This window comes from Bactrocera latifrons, unplaced genomic scaffold, assembly GCF_001853355.1.
Source record: "Bactrocera latifrons isolate USDA-ARS-PBARC rearing strain unplaced genomic scaffold, ASM185335v1 scaffold_5, whole genome shotgun sequence".
NCBI classification, from domain to species: domain Eukaryota; kingdom Metazoa; phylum Arthropoda; class Insecta; order Diptera; family Tephritidae; genus Bactrocera; species Bactrocera latifrons.
In genome coordinates, this window is record NW_017537156.1 from 2,049,563 (window position 1) to 2,069,602 (window position 20,040).

The 20,040-nt window shown below is 30.9% G+C and overlaps 1 protein-coding gene across 1 annotated transcript in view; it reads left to right on the forward strand.

The window, feature by feature from the left end:
* Positions 1-20,040, forward strand: part of LOC108973724 (troponin I) — a gene marked incomplete in the record, with an annotated part of 28,807 nt that overhangs the window by 5,486 nt on the left and 3,281 nt on the right. The window contains 7 exon segments of the mRNA XM_018941170.1: positions 2,471-2,513; positions 2,987-3,202; positions 3,443-3,571; positions 3,649-3,772; positions 4,452-4,552; positions 16,203-16,246; positions 17,557-17,698. Of these exon segments, the coding sequence (XP_018796715.1) occupies positions 2,499-2,513; positions 2,987-3,202; positions 3,443-3,571; positions 3,649-3,772; positions 4,452-4,552; positions 16,203-16,246; positions 17,557-17,698 (771 nt within the window).

Genomic DNA, 20,040 nt, shown 5'->3' on the forward strand with positions numbered 1-20,040 from the left:
ACAACTTTTTTGCACTTTAATAAACGAAAATTTACCAATCTTCAATTTAATTGAAAACAACTTTTTTTATTTTTAATCACAAACACGTTTTTGGCTTCTCTAATCAGATGCGTTTAAACGAATATGTGCCTGTTTTTGCTATTTGATTTAAAATGCAACAATTTAAATATAACAACAACAACAAAAGTGGGGATTTGCACTCAATACGAATTTCCGTTAGTTTAACAAACAATATGAGAGAGAATTTGTTGTAATTAGTGCAATGAAAAGAARGAGAGAAGTTAGCAAAATTAAAACTAAGAGTGCGTTTATACGTATATGTGTCACTGTATATAAGCGCCGTAATCACTTGAAATTGGATATGATTGCGACTTATTTATGCGCTGCGACCAATACAACTGCAACATGCCGCCCACACACCTTTTGCCAACACTAGTGTTTTCTCTTTCACGCTTGGCTGTTAACAGATTTAAAGCAAATTAATGGCTGAATGAGTCAATCGCGCAGCTGCTCGCGTATTTATCAACCTATTACTAACCACACACATATATATATACCTATAAATTTATATGTATGATATATATAAATGTATGTGTGTCAACAAATACATACTCCAAACTAAGTGTGTATTTTAGACACACGCACATACTCAGTATACTCTTTGTCTGATCGTTTTTATGACTGAGTGGCGCACACCGTGGCGTATACGTTACCTCCGCTTGGCTGTTCGCCTGCTAGCATTTACTCGCTGTTTGCGTTGCTTATGTGCCAAGCAGCGCCCATATACGGTTTGGTAAAAAAGTTGTGCGCACCAAAGTGCTACATAGTTTTGTTTTTGCTTTGTTAAATTCAGAAATGATGCGTGGAAAATTCGAAATTTCCGTTCCAATACTAAAATGGTAGGGAGGAGGTGTTGATATGTATATGCATGTATAAGATATAAACAAATCAAAGCGACAGCTGCTTTCGTTTTTCCATACCCATGCAATTTAGCAGCGAAAGATATGAATAATATGTATGTGAGAGCATATTTGCGTATGTTAGAGGCATATGTATGTGTGTATACAAAAAAAAAACAGGCTTGATAATTTGTAAAACTTGTAACTTTAATTAAAAAATTTAAAGTTAAGTTTACAAATGGATATTGATATTTGAAAAATAGTAATTTTAAGGAAGTTGATGACAATTATACTACGTTGTCTTCTTTACACTTATTTTCTTTGTTCTACTTCGACACAGCAATTAATCGAGAGACTTTTCATATTTATTTTAAACTTTAAACTCCATTAAATGATCACAAGGATAGTTTCTATTTAATTGCTTATTTGGTACCCTTCAAAAGTGCATTCCTTATCGCATAAAAGGGTAAAAAGATTCTTATCTCTATTTTGATCGTTCAATTTGTATGACAGTTATATACCATAGTGAACCGATATAAATTATTTCTTTGGAGACTGTACCGTTGCCTTAGCTAATTATCTATACCAAATTTCTTGAAGATATCTCTAATAATAAGAAAGCTTTCCATACAAAGACTGCATTTTGATAGATCAGTTTATATGACAGCTATATGCTATAGTGGTCCGATATCGGTTATTCCGACAAATGAGTAGTTTCTTGGGGAGCAAGGGATGTGTGCAAATTTTCAGACTGATATCGCAAAAACTTAAGAGCTAGTTCTCAGCCATAACTCCAGACTAAAATGGCTAAATCAACTTAACGTGTGCCATTGATCTTTTATATATAACGTATATACAAGTTCAAATTCAATATATTCTATTCAGAGAATATATAGTATCAATGTATGTATGTTTGTATGGGTGTCATGATAAATGATGGTCAAGTGAATCGTCATTTATTCGAAGGTGATTGTGTAGAGGAAAAAATAAATATCAAAATGTAAACGTTCTTGACATATTTGTGTGGTTTTCAAAAAAACAAAATGGGTCGTATCTTCTTTCATAATGACTTTGTCAGTCAAAAATATTAAATAACTGGTATGTTTCTAATCCTGACTATATATACTTTTTATGATCTTTTTTTTGATCGAAGTCTTTTAACTTGTTTATTATTCTGTTAGTGTAAAAGTAAAGATAATAATGGAGAGCACAATGTAAATAAATAAAGCTGTTAAGGGAGACAAACTTTCTCTATAGCACGCTCTCGATGATAGAAATTAAAAAATCGTTGGAAAAGTCTTTCGAGAATGTTTTCAAAACGTTGAAAAGTTTAACCAGCAAAACTTGAAATGGATTTTTAATAGTATATATATTATATTGATCGTCACAAAATATATGTTATTGATACTTTCATACTATTATATCGGACTCGATGGTCATAGTAGCTTGTAATCCTTTCTTACCATTAGGTTTAATATTTCTGTATATTTTCCTAATTTTAATAATAATATTTTATTAATTCGTGTTTGAGGGTTTATTAAATTTTTTTATTTTTTTTTGTTTCATTACAGTTACTAAATCCAAAAACACAAATCCAAAATGGCTGATGATGAGGTGAGGTGAGTATCGCTCTATGAGCAACCGATAACTGCCATATATGAAAAAACATTAATGTCTGCTTTTACTCTCTCAATATTTACAGTAAATATGCGCTTAACGATATGACACATACAGCATTGGCATATGGACACAACGAAGGTGAATATTATAGTTCAAAATTATGGCGCTGCCAAGCTAGTGCTTGCACATTTCTGAAGCCTTAATTCTGTACCTCTGCTTTTAGCTATATTTCGAACGCTTTGGCACATAAGTATAAGCTGATGTTTTAATAAAATTGCAACACTAATGCAGCACTGACTTTGTAAAGCTGCATAGTATTTTCAAATTAATTGCCAAAAAATTTATCTACTTTTTACGCCACGCCTAACACCGTTATTTACGACTTATTATTGCATGCTGCTCTTATTTATATAGAAATCTATATTTTTTGCTAATAATTTTCTTTTCTTTCCATCTGCGTCTTTTAGAAGAAAGCAGCCGATGCACCAGCACCCGCACCAGCAGCGGCACCCGCAGCCGCCGCACCAGCGCCCGCAGCAGCAGCGCCTGCACCGGCTGCAGCACCAGCAGCAGCAGCGGCCGCACCAGCCGCAGGTGCTGCACCCGCAGCAGGCGCTGCTCCAGCTGCCGCGGCCGCGGCCGCTCCCGCCAAGCCTGCCAAGCCACTTGATCCCAAAGAGGAGGTACTCGCACAGAATTCCTAACTCCTTGTAGAAACGTTAAGTGTTGCCAGCGTTTCGAAAAGTGTGTAATTGTGAAACACAAATATGTGTTTTGGTGCCCTGTAGCGTGCGTTTTCTTGTTTACACGCTGTGAAGTGCAATGTGGTTGCTGTCTCATTCGTTGTGTTCATGTGTTCATACTCGGCGTTTAACGGTGCACAGTGCTAAACACACATATCTTGTATGTTGGATATTTTGTAGGCAAAGAAGGCTAAACAGGCCGAGATTGAGCGCAAGCGTGCTGAGGTGCGCAAGCGTATGGAGGAAGCCTCCAAGGCTAAGAAGGCCAAGAAAGGTTTCATGACACCAGAAAGGAAGAAGAAACTTAGGGTGAGTTGCAAATTACGAGTATATTGATAAAAAAGAATTTCTATAACATAAATGCATTTCGCTTTGCCAATACGCAGTTGTTGCTCCGTAAGAAAGCCGCTGAGGAGTTGAAGAAGGAACAGGAACGCAAAGCCGCCGAACGTAGACGCATCATTGAAGAGCGTTGCGGTAGCCCCAGAAATCTCAGCGACGCCAGCGAAGGTAACATATCTGATTTTATTTCTATATACTTACACATGCCGACATTTCAAGGTTTTTGAAAAAGTAAAGAAATTAGCAGAAAGTAGTAGGTTCAAAGACATCAAAATCGAAATTTCATAGCAAAGTCAAAAAAATCAAAGTTCTTCAAAAAAAAAAAAAAAATAAAAAATCTGGTATAGTTAGCAAGAATTAGCAAATACATTTACCCACATTTTGTATAAAAAATATTCAAAACACGCACACCCACACATATACATGCTCAGCAGCACTCACGCACACATTTTACTGGCCTGACACGAAATTCGTTAAATTTATTATAAAAAAAGCAAATTTTTCATAAATTTTTGTTTAGATTTTTTTTAAATATCCTTTAAATATATTTTTGTTTAGATTAATGTTTTATATTTTTGTTTAAAGAAATCCCTTTTTTGCATAAAATCTGCCCTTATCGCTAAAAAGTTTAAAACAATTTATACTTTTTGTTCCCACATTTTCATGCCATATTTTTTTCTTTTCCCATAGCATTATTATTTATACCTTATATTTTTGTTGTACATACCATCTTTATTTTAAGCACCAAAATAAAACCCCAAAAAATTTAAAAAATAAAATAGAAATATGAAATTGTGTTAATTTTTGTTGAAAACAACGCATTTCATTAACTTCCACTTATCTGCAGAAACACTTAAAAATCTTATCAAGCAACACTATGACAGGATTTGTAAATTGGAGGACCAGAAATATGACCTTGAGTATGTTGTTAAGCGCAAGGATGTTGAGGTACACACATATAAAAACATACTTTTGATTATTTTTTCGTTTTTGAAAAAAGTATATCAGCAAACACAAAGTATATTTCAAGCACTTAACTGCGCCGAATCAAAAACTATTGAAAATAATTCAAAAAAAGTTTCTTTGCCAGACTTTAACTCAAACACTTAATGCGTGCATTCACAACAACAATTTAAAGCAGTTTAGTTTTTTAAACTCACACACATACACTTAAACGCACACTGCGCGCCGGTACGCTGTGCGCTGCGCTTGTCCAGTGGCAGCACAAAATTCACCCAAAAAAACAATCCAAATTTTTTCCCAAAACTTTTGTTGTAATTTAGTTACCGACTGCCAACGACAAATGCAGCGACACCGACCGCGCCGCGGGGTCTCTGCAATGCCGCAATTAATCTGTTTTGTATAAATGAAATACTCAACAAAAGCAACAACAACAAAACTAGAAACACTAAACCAATGCTTTTGAAAACTTTAAACTTTTAATACAACACTTTCTCTATCTCTTTCTCTCTATATATTTTTTACTTTATTTTACACTTTAATACTTATAAAAATATTTATATACATTTTTTTACTATAAACTCAACTCACTCACCAAGTTTTTAATGCTCACGTTTTTTGCACACAATTTCTACAAATTTACTTATATTGTTTATATACATACATACTATGAATATACATATAGTAGTGTCTTATCAGATGTTTAATACACTTTATAATGCGTATTGAAATTACTGCACTCGTCTCTAGTTCAATACAACAACTTGCAACAACAACGAAAACGAAAACTTATACAAAAGTGCACGTGAAAAATATTTCATTTTTAGACCGTTAAATACCAAATACGGAATTCATTTGTCAGGGGGACAATAGCTTGACGAATTTTTATTTGACTTAGAAAATATTTTTTTTTGCTGAAGATGGGTAACCTTATATTTGCTCCAATTTAGACAAAGTCTGTATTCTTTAAAATATGCAAGTGATAATAAAGCATTTGTCTGCCGTTATACCCTTCATAGACTATGTCTACCAAAGTTAGTTCGAAAAATTTGGCAAGAAAACAGTTAATCGCAGCGACCATATGCCTATTGCACCAACTTTCCAACGTCCAGTAATGTTTTCGCAGAGATAATATATACATAATTCGAACAACCGCCATGAAGTATGATCAATTTTCTGTTAAAAAATTTTTCACATCGCTCTTAAAAGTATATACAAAATTTGTGAAAAAATAGTTTTCAAAGAATTACTCTCAGTTTTTTTCAAAAAAAATCATACATCCTAAATGTATGCTATCGTTTCCGTGAATAAGTGTGAAGTATAGAATTTTAATTTTTTTTTTTACAAATACTAAATGGTAGTATTAAAAGTAAATAAAAAAAAAATTATTAAAAAATAGTTTTTAAAGCGGAACACCCAGTTTATTTTATGAAAAACTTTCATCCTAATGTATGCTACATTTTCCGAACATAAATCGGATTGAAATATAAAATTTTCGGCAATCACAAGCATGTGTACAACAACTCTCAGCTAGCCTAACTAGGCGATCTGCAATTGTTTTTAATATACCACAACATATTTTTTTTAACAGCATAATTTGTTTTTTTTTTTTTTTCATAAAATTACTTATCTTTCTTTTTATTAGATTTGTGGCATTTATTAGGCATATGAAAACATTTGGAGCTACACACACCTCTTTTATTTCCCACACACTCCCGAAATCACAATTTATTTGTTATTATTTTTTATTACATTTTTTTTTATGTACAAACCTGCCTCAATCTGCGACACCAAAAATATATTACGTTTTTTATTAATAAATATTTTTTATATATAAATTATTGGCAAATATAAATATTAAATAAAGCAAAAGTATTCTGTCCCTCTCCATTACCTCCACTCGCCCTTCATCCATGGCACCACCCACGCACATGTACACATACACAGAAATACGCATACACAACTCGTACCTAGCACACAACGGCACAAACAAAAACGTTCCGTATTAACCGTTTTTCTCAATTTTTAATTGCACTTTCTGCCCGCAGAAACACTTAAAAAAGTTATACAGGATTATTATGCAAAAATCCTGAAATTGGAGGATCAGAAATATGACGTTGAATATCAGGTTGCCCGTAAGGAATTGGAGGCAAGAAATAGAACATTAATTTTTTTCATGCCCATAATTTTTTTTCGTTTTGCCAAACTTCTGCCACGTTGAACTGGTTGATAATTTACCATTTTTTGCGCTTTTTAGACTTTTGGTCGTTTTGTACATTTTTTTTGATAATACACTCACTATATTTTGTACTCTAAAAATCTAAAATAGAATTTATTTTGTTTGTAGTTACTTTGAATTTTGTTGGTAACACTACAAAGTATATTAAAAACAACAACAACACACTCACAAATATTTGTATCTAAACAACATAAAGTAGACAATGACGAAGCATTTTTTGGGACCAGGCTTCATAGTTGACGTTGTGCGCTCTTATGTATAGTATTTTGAGTATTTCTTTCTTTTCTGTTTTACAATTAGTTTTGCTGTTTTTTTTTTGTTTTTTCTTAAAATTTGAAAATATTTCATAGAGGTATAGTTGAATGTAGTTGTAAAGCTGAAAGTAAAGAACCGAAAATCAACCACTGAAAGGTTCTCGTTGTTGGTTGTTGCATAAATTTTGTAAGAAATTAAATAGTTGTAAATAAAAAGTGCTAATTAATATTTCCATTGCAATAAGGCACAATTAGTGTTGAATTTTTTGAACTTTGAATACAAAATTTTTAACTTAGTTCTGCACCTACAAACGCTAGCATTTTCGTATTTTGTATTCTCAGAGCTAGAAATATGCAAGTATGTGCCTCACACAGCGTTGTATAAGCTGAGAATTTCCTTTTTATAACTCTAAATTTTGTAGAAAGCTAGTTTCTAGCGAAATAGTTTGATTTTCTTGTAGCATTTGAACAACTCTTAGCACTAATTGTGTGCAGTAGACTCCTTAATTGATTTTGTTGCAAAAATAATTATATTTTCCCCCAACACTATCAGCTTTTAGTATTAATTATTTTTTCGGATTGCTCAGCTAATGCTTCAAACGTTAGCATAGCTGTTTTTAGTTACAAATTAACCCAACTTGTTTCTGTAATTAAAGCGTAGCAACAACAAAACTTTACCCATATTAATTTTTAATACATTTTTATTTCGATTTTGTATTTTGTTTTTAGTTTTCTCTAAAACTTTTCGTTGTTTCTGGTGCAAAGTTTGATTTTTGCCAAGCAATCTAATTTGTCTATATTTGCTAAATACAACAACACAATTAAACACTATTTTATATGCACTACATATTTTGTGGAAGCTGAGAATTTTGTTTTTTGCCGAAGCTTTTACTAAATAAACTTGTACGTGTATGAACTATATCATTTCCATGCCTCTCTTGTCATATCTGTAGTTTCTCCTTCATTTATAATTTTTTTAAAATTATTATTATATTTTTTAAGTATTTTCGTTACGTTTCAAATTCGGTATTTCGCATCGATGGTATACTGATATAAAAGAAATTTAAAAAAAATAATATAAATAGTAAATCACGTATTATAGTGTGTTTACTAACATGCGTAATCTTAGTTGAAATTTTTTTTTTTTTTAATAATTTTTTAAACACATTTTTTACTTATACAACTTTCCACTGTCGTAACTTAGATCCTTTCCTAATCACTAAAATATTAAATCGTACATTAAGGCTAAACCCTAAATCAATTGAAAGCTCACTGTAAGCTCTGACAGCGTGTAAGCTTTATCTCTATATATGAATAGTTATTTTTCATCCAGCAGTGACAAACCCACTTTAAGGCAATAGGAAAAGAAATTTAACTAAAAATGTGCCACAAAAATAATTTTTGAACTTCCTTCTTCCATTTTAAGTTCTGTTGTTAGTAACGTTGCTTTCTGAAAAAAGTTTAAAAACGAAATTTCTTAATCCAATTTTTTATGTTACTTTCATAAGGGCGTAAAATGTTTAAGGCTTAAGAAAATTTCTGCAAAAGCTTTCGAAATAACATTTACTTTTTGACCACTCGTGTTTAGAAAAAAACTATAACATAAAGAATTCCCCGCCCAAACTCTTGAGCATTTCTGAGCTGGTAAAAGCTTTTCAAAAGCTCTCCACAAATAGAAAATCTATTTCCAAAGATTTCTTTATAGTTTGTTGTCCGCTCGTATTTAGAAATACTATGACATTAAGAGCTGCCAGCACAAACTCTTTACCATTGCAGAGCTAGTGAAAACTTTTATAATTTTCTGCATTAAAATCTATATTTCTAACGGTTAGCATGTATACGGAGTAAAACTGCAAAATTCGATTATAAACAAAGATTTCGCGGTGTAATTTTAAGCCAAATATAGTATAAATTCGAAAGCTTGAGAAGCTTTTTGAGAGACTTTGTAAAGCTTTTTAGGAAGACTACAATGGGTTAGGTTTCTAAAAGCGATTGTATTGTGATTCAGCACAAATGATCATTTAGTGTGCCATTTAGACACTGGTTTCGAATAGTTAACATTAGTTGACGCCAAAAGCTTAAAGCTTACAGCTACTTATGTTGAAATGAAAAGCATACTCTTATATTTATCTTTGTACGCCAGCAGAACTGAAGACTTGAAGGCATTTTTCACTTCACTTGTTGCTCTTTCCCGATGTTTTCAGCAGTTTTACTGTAAAGCGGGTTTTAGGTGAAATTCTCGAGTTTTTTACTCAATACTGTTATGTGTAGAGAACTTTTTAAGTATTTCTATTTAGAAAAAATCAAAAACATTACGTCCTATATCCATGAAGCATAATATTTTACTAAAATTAGTATTTAGTTAAAATACTTTTTAAAAAATATTATATAAAACACTCCCCAACACAAATTTTCCCATTTAATTTGCACTAAATCGCCAGTAAATATCAGAAACATCTATTAGTTTAGAAAGTAGTAGTAGAAACAGTAGTAGACATGAAAAAACGGTTAATTTCACATTATTACATGGATAAATATTACAAATAAAACAAAAAAAAAAAACAATAAATTTTTTCTAATAACTATTACAAGCATAACAATAACAATTGCATTACAAATTTATCTCTATATATCTGTATGTATGGCATTACATTGAATTGTTTGAATGTCACGTGATTCAGCCGAACTACAAACAATTTGCAAACAATATTGGCAACGTCTTTTCAATTTGGAGGGGGACAAATTTGATTTAGAGCATATAGAAAAAGTCAAAGCACAAGAGGTAAATAAAGGCTGCCATTTGACCAAACCAAAATAAATAAACAAATGCAACCAAGAATATTTGCAATTAAAACAAAGACAGCAACAACAATATTTTAAAACCTACTTACGCTGAATGTATTTTTTTCTTCAAATAATTTGGTTAAAAATTTAAAGCAAGAAGAAAATACAAAAATAAAAATGGAAAAAGAAGAAGAACGTTCTACAGTTTTGACCATAAATAATTGAGATATTCAAAAAATTAAAAAATAAATAAATTTAAATGTTCAAAATTAAAATTAATTTCTATAACAGTGTAACAGTATTAAATAACTGTTATGATTCCTTATATAAACTCGTTAAAAAATTTTTTTTTATTGATTTAGTTCTTTTTTATAAATATAAATAAAAACATTTTAATATGAACATTTTTGTTTAAATGTTAAAAAAAAATTTAATTAAATTTATCACCAATTATTTTTTTGTACTCTAAATAATTTTTCTTAGCATTTCGCACTTAATTTAATTTTTTCCAAACAATTTATTGGAAATTGAAATTTTTGAATTTTGTAAAATTGTTTACGTAAGATTTAAGTTTAAGTTAAATATATAATTAAGCATTAAATTGATTTTGCAAGAAGAGTATTTTTGTGCTTGCAAAACTTGCCACCAAAAAATAGAAGCAAAAAATATCAAAAACATTGGTGCAACTGAACCCGGCGTGTCCTCCTCTTTTTAAAATATATATAAAAAACAACAACAGTTATTTTATAAATATTTCTAAAATTGCAAAGCGCAAAACTCACACTTGAACACATAACATCATGAAGATTTTTTGACATTTGCTAATTAATACAACGGTAAATGATATTAAAATTAAAAAAATAAAAAAACATGAAGAGAAAGAGACAACATATTGAACAGTTGTTAGTCAGTACGCGCTCAGTTTATCACTCATACTTTCTCGTTCTCTCTCGTTCTCTCTATTTCGTGTTTAAGTCACACACACATGTAGCGCGCTTTCGCCGTCTGCTATGTGTGTGTGTGCACTTATATGTTATACGAAACTACAATTTATATAAAAAAAATATATATTTGTATATCAAAACACATATTTACAGGCGAATTACAAGAGATTTGTGAAGAGTATTACGAGCGTATGTATATATGCGAAGGCCAGAAATGGGATCTGGAATACGAAGTCAGGAAAAAAGACTGGGAGGTACTGCAAAATTAGTCAAAACGTGTTTAAATAATCAAAATTCAAGTGAATAAACACACAATTTTCTGTTGTTTGTACTCTCTCTAAAGTGAGAGCAAAGTAAACACACAAACACAAAACACATCCCCATTCACACAACAGCAAACAGTTTCATAACTTGTGGTTAATTGCGTTGGAAATTTGTAATTCTTGTTTAATTTTCCTTTTTATGCGGTTATTCGTAAAAAAAGTGTAAAGTTTGTGACAACAATAAGATAAAATACATAAAATCGTTCACACTACATTCACACAAAGCATAAAAAGTCGCATTATTGATGATTGAAAATTAAATTTATTTCTCATAGAAAATAAATTACACAATTTCTTCAAAAAAAAAAAAAAAATTAATAAAATAAAAAATATTTACCACAAAGTCAGTCATAGTCGTGCATCAAGCACTCACATTGCAAGCTGTAGTTAAAGCACACATTGTGCAGCCAGGTAGCGCTGGCGACAAAATATGCATTGTAGCGCCTTTTCGTCTATTCGCCTTTTCGCTCTTACACTTCATTGTTATTATGTTGTTTTTATTTGTCTGCGCCACTTTTCTTCTCCCATCATTCAACGCTGCGCCACTATGTGCTTAGCCTAAGCAAGTTTGACAACTTTCATCGTCCACACTGTAGACAATGCGCGTTTAGAGCACGCATATTTAGTCGCCTTAGCGTACATTTCAACCTGTGTAAATAAATAAAATGCTAGCATTAGCTTTTAGACATATCACCTCTGACCTGTGGGTAGTTTCGCTGCTCGCTCTTCTAGTTCACATGATCTCACTGGCACTTTACGCTCGTACTCATCGTTGATCACCTCCCACAAACACCAATACTTTGTCAAAAACAACCGCTAGGTTTAAAATTTGCACATTCTTTACTCTTTTTAGTAGAAAAAAACTTGTTATAACTGTAATTGTATTTTTATTTTGCAACTCCACAATGATCATTGCACACACGTACAAACAATTTTTTTCTTAATTAAAAAATTATTTGAATATTTCTGTTTATTTAAAACGCAAGCAAGTGAAATTAATTATGTTTTGTGTTTTTTATTTGTTCTACCCAACACTTGTCTAAAACCTGCAAAAAAAAAATACAAAAAAAAATTATTTAAACATTTTGTTAAAAATATGCTAAAAATGTAGTTACTAAAAAGCAACCCAACATGTCGCTAGTAGTTCGCGAGCATACTTCTTGGCGCCTGTGTTCGTTTCAACACACACACACATGCACTGTTGCTCCCGCTCCGCACACGTATTTGCCCACACGCCCTCCCAAAATATACATTCCATGCCAAAAATTGTTACCTTCCACACTGCGTAACGCCACCAGTACCGTTAAAGCGCTGAAACATTATTATAACGGCATACTGTTGCCATTACAGTACACTGAAACCAAAAAACAAAATACCAGCACTCCAGCCCTCCAGCTCTCTGTCTATACTATCTGTAGCACGCTCACTCCCTTCACTTTTTATGTTCAACTGCACCAGTACCAAGTACCACCACCCACACCCCCACTATTGTAGCCAAGCAAACCGTAATAAAAGTCTAAACAAATGCGCTAAAACAACAACAATAACAACAGCATCTGCAAATAGTATTCGAAATGCAAGCGCGTTCAAATTCAAATATAATCTACATAGCATCCACAAAAATGCACCAAAGCATTGAATAACAAAATTATATTGATGAAACTATGCCATCGATGAATTCGTGCGAAATGTGAAGCATCTCACGCCGCCTGTGACATGCGAAAATTCGAACGTTATGTCAAAACTCATATAAACATGCGAGTATTTAAATGAAAGTGTTCTGAACACGCGCACAACATAAATTGCAAAAACAAAATGTCGATTTTGTAGCTGAATATTTGTTGAAGAAATTCGCGCAGGTTATGAAGCAAAGCAAAAATGAAAAATAAAAAAATCAACAAAAAAAAAAAAAATTTTGTAAATTCACATGAGAAATTCGAGCAATAACTATAATCAGCATCAGTATGGCACATTCAATTTATAAACATAACAGTATAGCAGCGAAATGCAACACTGCTAACCATATTTATTATTTAAAAAATATATAAGCACAGCAAATTTTTTCAAAGTGTATGACTTACGAAACAAAAAATAAGAAAAGTAGCGAATTGCTTAGAGTTGAATTTTGTGAATTTAGCAATTTATCGCTATTAATCAGTCATAATTTGTTTTTTTTGTATCATTGTGGATTCCGTTTAGTATAAAAATCAACGCACACAAATACGCAAAAATAATGTTTTAACAATGCTGCCACCAATTCGAGTTACAAAAATAATAAATATTCTTTTTGTTATAAAAAACGTCTCATACACAAAAATTGCATAGCTTGATGTACAACTAAATACTAAAACTATATCTAAATTCATACAAATAAATGTGTTACCCATTTCTATCGCTAACCAAACTCGAAAATGAACTTCCTCAACTCCATTACGCATTTTCTTATATGCTCCTATGAGTAGCTCTCAAGCGGCTTAATGCTCCTAGTTTGTATTTCTTTTACTCTCTTATCATTTTTCTCCCCCTATCTCTCTCTCTCTGTCATACTATCTCACCTTTGGTAGGCATTTCAGAAAATTTTTGTACATTTTTGTATATTTTTTGTAAGCATTGATTGCTTCACATCAATTATAATTTGTGTTTTTCGTGATTTGCTATTTTTTAAGCTCAAATGACAAGTTGAAACAGTTCATATGAGAGTTAAGGGTACACGAAAATAAAGCTAAACACGTAGTCGGCACAAATTTAAATCTTTAAGCGGTAGTTTGCTCTTCGTACCAATCCGCAGTTCTTACCACCATGAGCCTAGCAATACCAAGTTGTCTGTGGCAAAAACCTTCCTTATATAATTTAAAAAATGTCCCATTGATCTTTCAATACATGAACACATAGCTAATTTTATTTTATATTTTGCAACCAATAAAGTTTTACAAAACTGAGAATAAAAAATAAAATTAAAAATATAACACACAGTGAAAAAATTTATATTTTTTCTTTTACTTTCCGAAAACACTTTTTCAGAGCGGCATGCCATATTTTCTAAATTGAAATAAAAAAACTATCTTTATACCCATCTCTCTCTCACACATTATTACAATATTTTCTCCACTCTCTTTCACTTGTCTCTCTCTCTCTCTCTCTCTCTCTGTTAGCACTCGTTAGTACTACAGCGTTTTTCTCTTACATTTTAAATCTCGCCTTAACAGTTCTTCTCAGTGATTTAATTTATTACAGTTATTATCGTGAGTTTAGTTTTCATCGTCTGCTGCATTTTAATTTACCATACACCCTGCTTTAATTGTATACATACGTACAACTAACTGAGAAGTACATTTCTAGCATTTTTTCCCCTTTAATATCGCATATTTTTTATTAGTCTTATCCATTTACATTTAATTTATTTACAACAAATAAAAAACACAAACATTTTTAATACAATTTTTTATTTCTTATACTTTCAAAACACTCATGCAGTTACATTTTTTTTGTAACGAAGTATTTTCTGTCTTATTTCGTATTTGTCGTCAGAAATATAGCTATACCACATATAATACATATATATCAATCGAAAAAAAATTATGTAAAACACAAATTGTGTGCCATACTGTGCAGTACCTCAGTTAGATTATTTGTAATTCAACTTAAAAGTGCCCAAAAAGCGAAAGGTCTTATAGGTTATGGAGAAGCGTATTTTTTGAAAACTTATGAAGAGTAATGGTGAAGCGGTTTGGAGTAAGCAAATTTGCTGATGAGAAGCGTTTAATTAAGTGATTGGCAAGCTAAAACAGAATTAAAAGTAAAAATATTAAAACAATCATAATTTTTAAATTTATATATTCTTACGAAAACCCAAAAATATGCACTGTTCTCGCTTTCACTTGCGTTGCATGCTCACTTGCTACTACAACTAACAACAACTAACTACAACTAGTACAGTGTGTCGGTTTAGCACAAATATAAAAAATAATAATAAAATACAATATTGGGAAAAATCAAGTATAACCGTTTGGCTTAAAATAATTTTTAATATTAAAAAAAGTTATTGGCAAACAATTAACTTAAAAATAACTTTTAAATATTAAAAAAGTTATTAGCAAAAAATTTTACAAAAATTCGAACAAAAAATTTCAAATATCAAAACATGTTTATTCTGAATCTCAACCCAAAAGCTAAAACGCCAACTTATTTCAGCAAAAAAAAAAAATTAAGTTGCACCTCTCACTGCAAGCCAGTATATATAGTACGTCAGAGGCAGAGTAAACAACTCGATGCCCGTCAAAAGAAATTTGAAAAGCGAAAAAATCGACATTTGGATGTTATGTTGTTCAGATGCTTTCTAAAAAATAACTCGAAACTATTAATTTAATTCTTAATTTCGAACTATACATTTGTAAAGTAACTCTTTACTACTGACGATCCCAGCAAAGAATCAGCTATAACGATTCTAAACTAAAAAAAAAGCTCATACTTTTCTATCACATAAGCATAATCATTGAGAAATATTAAAAATTAATAAAATTAAACTCAAGCGTGCTAACCAACTTAAACGGCAAAAAACTTGGAAGATCTTATCGAAATAACAACAAAAATTTTCAAATTTACAAAGTGCTGTCTATCTCTTTCTCTCTCCGCCTACTTCTGCAATGAAATTTACTAAAATCCAAAGCTGTACGGAAACACCGTCTTATAGCCGGAAATGCTGTTGTGTATCTTGCAGGCTTCAGCTACGTTGTAAAAAGCGCCTTTAAGTACTATTTGTTAAACAAATAAAAAAATTAATTGAAAAGTATAATAAAAAAATTCTAAAAAATTAATACAAAGCTAAAAAGCTGAAAATGTATGTATGCACCTATGTTTGTTATGTAACTAATCCGTATTGTACTCTTCTTTGAAAAAAACGTCTAACAAAATATTATTTATTTGATATAATCCTTCTTACTAAGTTTAGCTAGCAAAGTGCTTTTATATATTTTTTCTAGTCTTCGAAATATGATATTAATGATTTATTTTTTTCCCAATTTTTCCACCTACGAATATTGTTTGGCTGCTCTTTCTCTTATTGATTGATGTTATGGAATCTACTATTTACTATAGATCAACGATCTCAATGCCCAAGTCAACGATCTGCGTGGCAAGTTGTAAGTATCTTTAATTACACAATCTATTTTTGCTGATTTTTTAATATAGAAAATTATGACAGACATAGCAGTACTTGCTATTATTCTATAAAAAGTTATTGATTGATCTATAGATCCATTTAGTGCAGAATGAGTGATGACACAAATTTTGTCTGAATATATACACTATAGAACGTTTAAGAAAAACTGTCTGTCGGTCAGTTATTGTATACTAATTAGTTTAAACTTAAAATTTATTCATTAAAAAATAGTTTTCTTAAAATCCTTAGAAACCCAATTGATTATTATGGATTAATCTACCTTATTCACTCGAAAATTTATAATACAATTATAACAGCCTGTTACATTTAAACCTGTTGTTTGTTCGATACGCAACTTGATAAGTGGAAGTGAGACAGACAAGCTGAATCAAAAAAGTATCCGGAAATTGTAAATAAAATGCAAACTATTCACTTATTTATCAATATTTTACTGTCGCCTTCAAAGAAATCTCTACCAGAAAGTTCAGACCTCGAAACACATTTTGTAAGCACTTTTTGGGATAGCCTTCAGCCCAGACAGAGCTAAGACAGGTGAATAAAGTAGTTGATCGTGGTATTCATTGTGTTTTTGGCTTTAAAATCGGTCAAAGTCGTACTTTTTTTGAAAAAAAATTCAGCTTTCTCGGGACGAGGTGAGAAAGAACGCGTTTCATACCCAAAATATCCATCAAAATCATTCGCAGGCTTGTGTTTTTGATAAAACTGAATCGCCATAAGCCTTTTTCACCATTCGCAACGATTTCGCTCCAAATTTTGTTATAAATGCAAAATTTGAGGCGAATGCTTTGTTTGATATTTTTATAACTGGTTGACAGATAACGCTGGCCTTTGGCATTTGGCATTAGGCATTTAAATGACAGTCCTATCAACTTAGAAAAACGCATTTTTTTGAAATATCATTTACCCATATATGAGTACTGCATTACTCTGCTGGATTAGGCTAGGTCGTAGGCTTGATCTGAAATCAATGGATCTCGCTTGGGCAGTTATTTATCTCTCGTGTTACTCATAAACTCTTAAAAATTGCTCGCCTATTCCTCATAGTTAGATCGACAAAGCATTCTGAGCTTAATGCAAATTTATGAAGGCGCTTAATATCAATCCCAGCCACTCCGCTTAACTCAAGACAAATTTTGGCTACGTTACCTAAAAACATTCTCCAGCTAATCTAGGATTTTGTTAGAGCCTGTACAAATTAAATAGTTTAGTCTCAATTGAAAAATCTGTATTTTATTAATACCGTTTTATTGTTCTCTTTTCAACTTTTAGCGTGAAACCAGCCTTGAAGAAGGTCTCCAAATATGAAAACAAATTCGCCAAGCTCCAAAAGAAGGCCGCCGAATTCAACTTCCGTAATCAACTTAAGGTTGTTAAGAAGAAGGAATTCACATTGGAGGAAGAAGAGAAGGAGGTGAGTTGGAAGATGGTTTTTTTTTTTGTTTTTTTTTTTTGCTAAATACGTATTATATTAGTTACATAAGAGGAAATAATATTTTTAGTTATAGTTATTTTCAGTTATATTTTTGGTTAGACAAAAGATCACATCTAGAAGTTTAGTACAAGTTTGTCAAATCTGAAATGTCGCGATAATATTCTTTGAAAATATTTCTTTCTATATTCCATACATTTTTCCGTGTTAGACCTAGGTCTAGAAAAGTACATCTTTAAATAGAGTCAAGCTTCTAATCTCTGCTCTGAGGTATTTTTCATATATATTCATATATATCATATATTTATCAGCAAAATTAGCAAAAAGGTCTTTATAAAGATTTCAAAACATTGACAAACTCACAAAATAGACATATATTTTTTATTGAAGGAAGAATGAAAGATAAAAATCAATAAGAAGCACAAATAGTGGAACACTTTGATTTTTACTGAATTGATTCTTAGTGTATTTGACGCAATGTCTTGTTTCGCTGACGTCACACTGGCAGTGTTTGACAGTTCATCCTCTTCAGTACAACTAGTACTGATTACTTGACAACTTCTTGATTTTTTTCTTTTCTCAAAGCATTGTTAGGGGAAAAATTTGATTTTCACACATTACTGGTTAGGAATACTTTATTACAATATTTATTTATTAGCTTATGTATATTATATTAACCATTATTTTTTTCTATTCGTCAAATATTTTTATAATTGTGTTACTTCTAGCATTATTTATATTCTAATATATATTAATATATACTCTAAACTGTATATAAAACACTATTGGTTTTATAAAAAAATCTAATGCTTTCTTTTCCAACGCTAACCACAATACTTCTGCGCTCTATAGAAAAAGATAAAAGATGCTCAATTAAAATCAACAGTCAAAAAGTGTAAGAAATTTGTGTATAAAATACCAAAAATTCCAAAAACAAATTTGTTCAGTGTCAATTTGTAGTGTGCCATTGGAAACTTATATGTTTACATGCATACATATGTACACCGGAATTGTGTTGCAAGATTTTTTGTTTGGAAATAGCACACTCATAGCAGCAGCTGAGCACCAAAATTGAATGAAAGATTTATTTTATGTCCATATGTTTGGCATGTAACATTTATTCATGTGCTAGGCGTGCCGCCCAAAAGCAGGCTAAACTCAAGCGATGTTTGGAAGCAGCGCACAGTGGTTTGGATTAGCTATTTAATTATGTAGAAATGATTACAGATATAAATTAATGTGGTTAGTTTGATAAAATTAGAGTAACAAAATTGAGTCAAGAAAGTTGTGAAAATTATTTGTAAAGGAACTTTAAATGAAAAATAATGCAACATCACTTTCCCTAAGTTTGCAGGTGATGAATAAGCGATATAATAGAACCACTCATATTGAATCAAAATTGGGGTTCTAGTTATAAAATGGTTACATATTGGTTATATCAGAGAGTGGAAGCTAAAATCGTACTCTAATATCGTAATATGATGTAGTGAATCGTAAGAAATTAAAAACTGATTTTTTGAATTTTTTTGATGATAAGTTGCTTTGCATTTCTGGTGACGATTTGCTGCTATTTTTTAGTAATTCGGTTAGTTGTTATCGCAAAGTTATTAAAAAAAAAAATTAGTCCAATTTTTTAAAACTTGCATAGAATTTGTGATATAAGGTTAATGCGAAATTTGTTTTAAATTTTTTTTTTTCGAACATAACCTTAAGTTTTTTAATGGGATATTTTTGTAAAATAATTCGAAAATACCTACATTTATATTAGAGATTATAATTGAGTGTCATAAAAAGACCAGATTTTGTTTTCAAAAAGCAACTTTTCTATCATATACGAATCTTTGACTAATTTTGTAAAAAAAAAATCCTTAAAGTGTGAACTTCATATTTCTGTTGAATTTTTCAGTGAAGTTTTCGCGCTTTATTTTGAAATAAATTATATTTATATATATTAAAAGTATCGCAAAACTGGTCTATGCGTGGCTTAAGCATGCAAGTTAAACCTAACATAACCTACATACATATATATATACATAAGAGTCAATGTGGAATTATCTCTCGAGAAAAACTTATTGATTGATATAAGAACACTGGAAATTTGAAATGTATGCTTATGAGCTTTGCAAGCAGTATAAGAGAGGCAGTAATGAGAGCTTTCTTCAATTTAAATATATACTATATTTTTCGAACTCTGATGATTGTTCAAAAAGAATTCAGTTCGAAAATGTTAAATTTGTTAAAACAATTATTTTTTATATGAAATATGTATATTTTATGAAATCATTCATTTTTTTATAAAAAATAACTTTTACTTTCATGGTTAT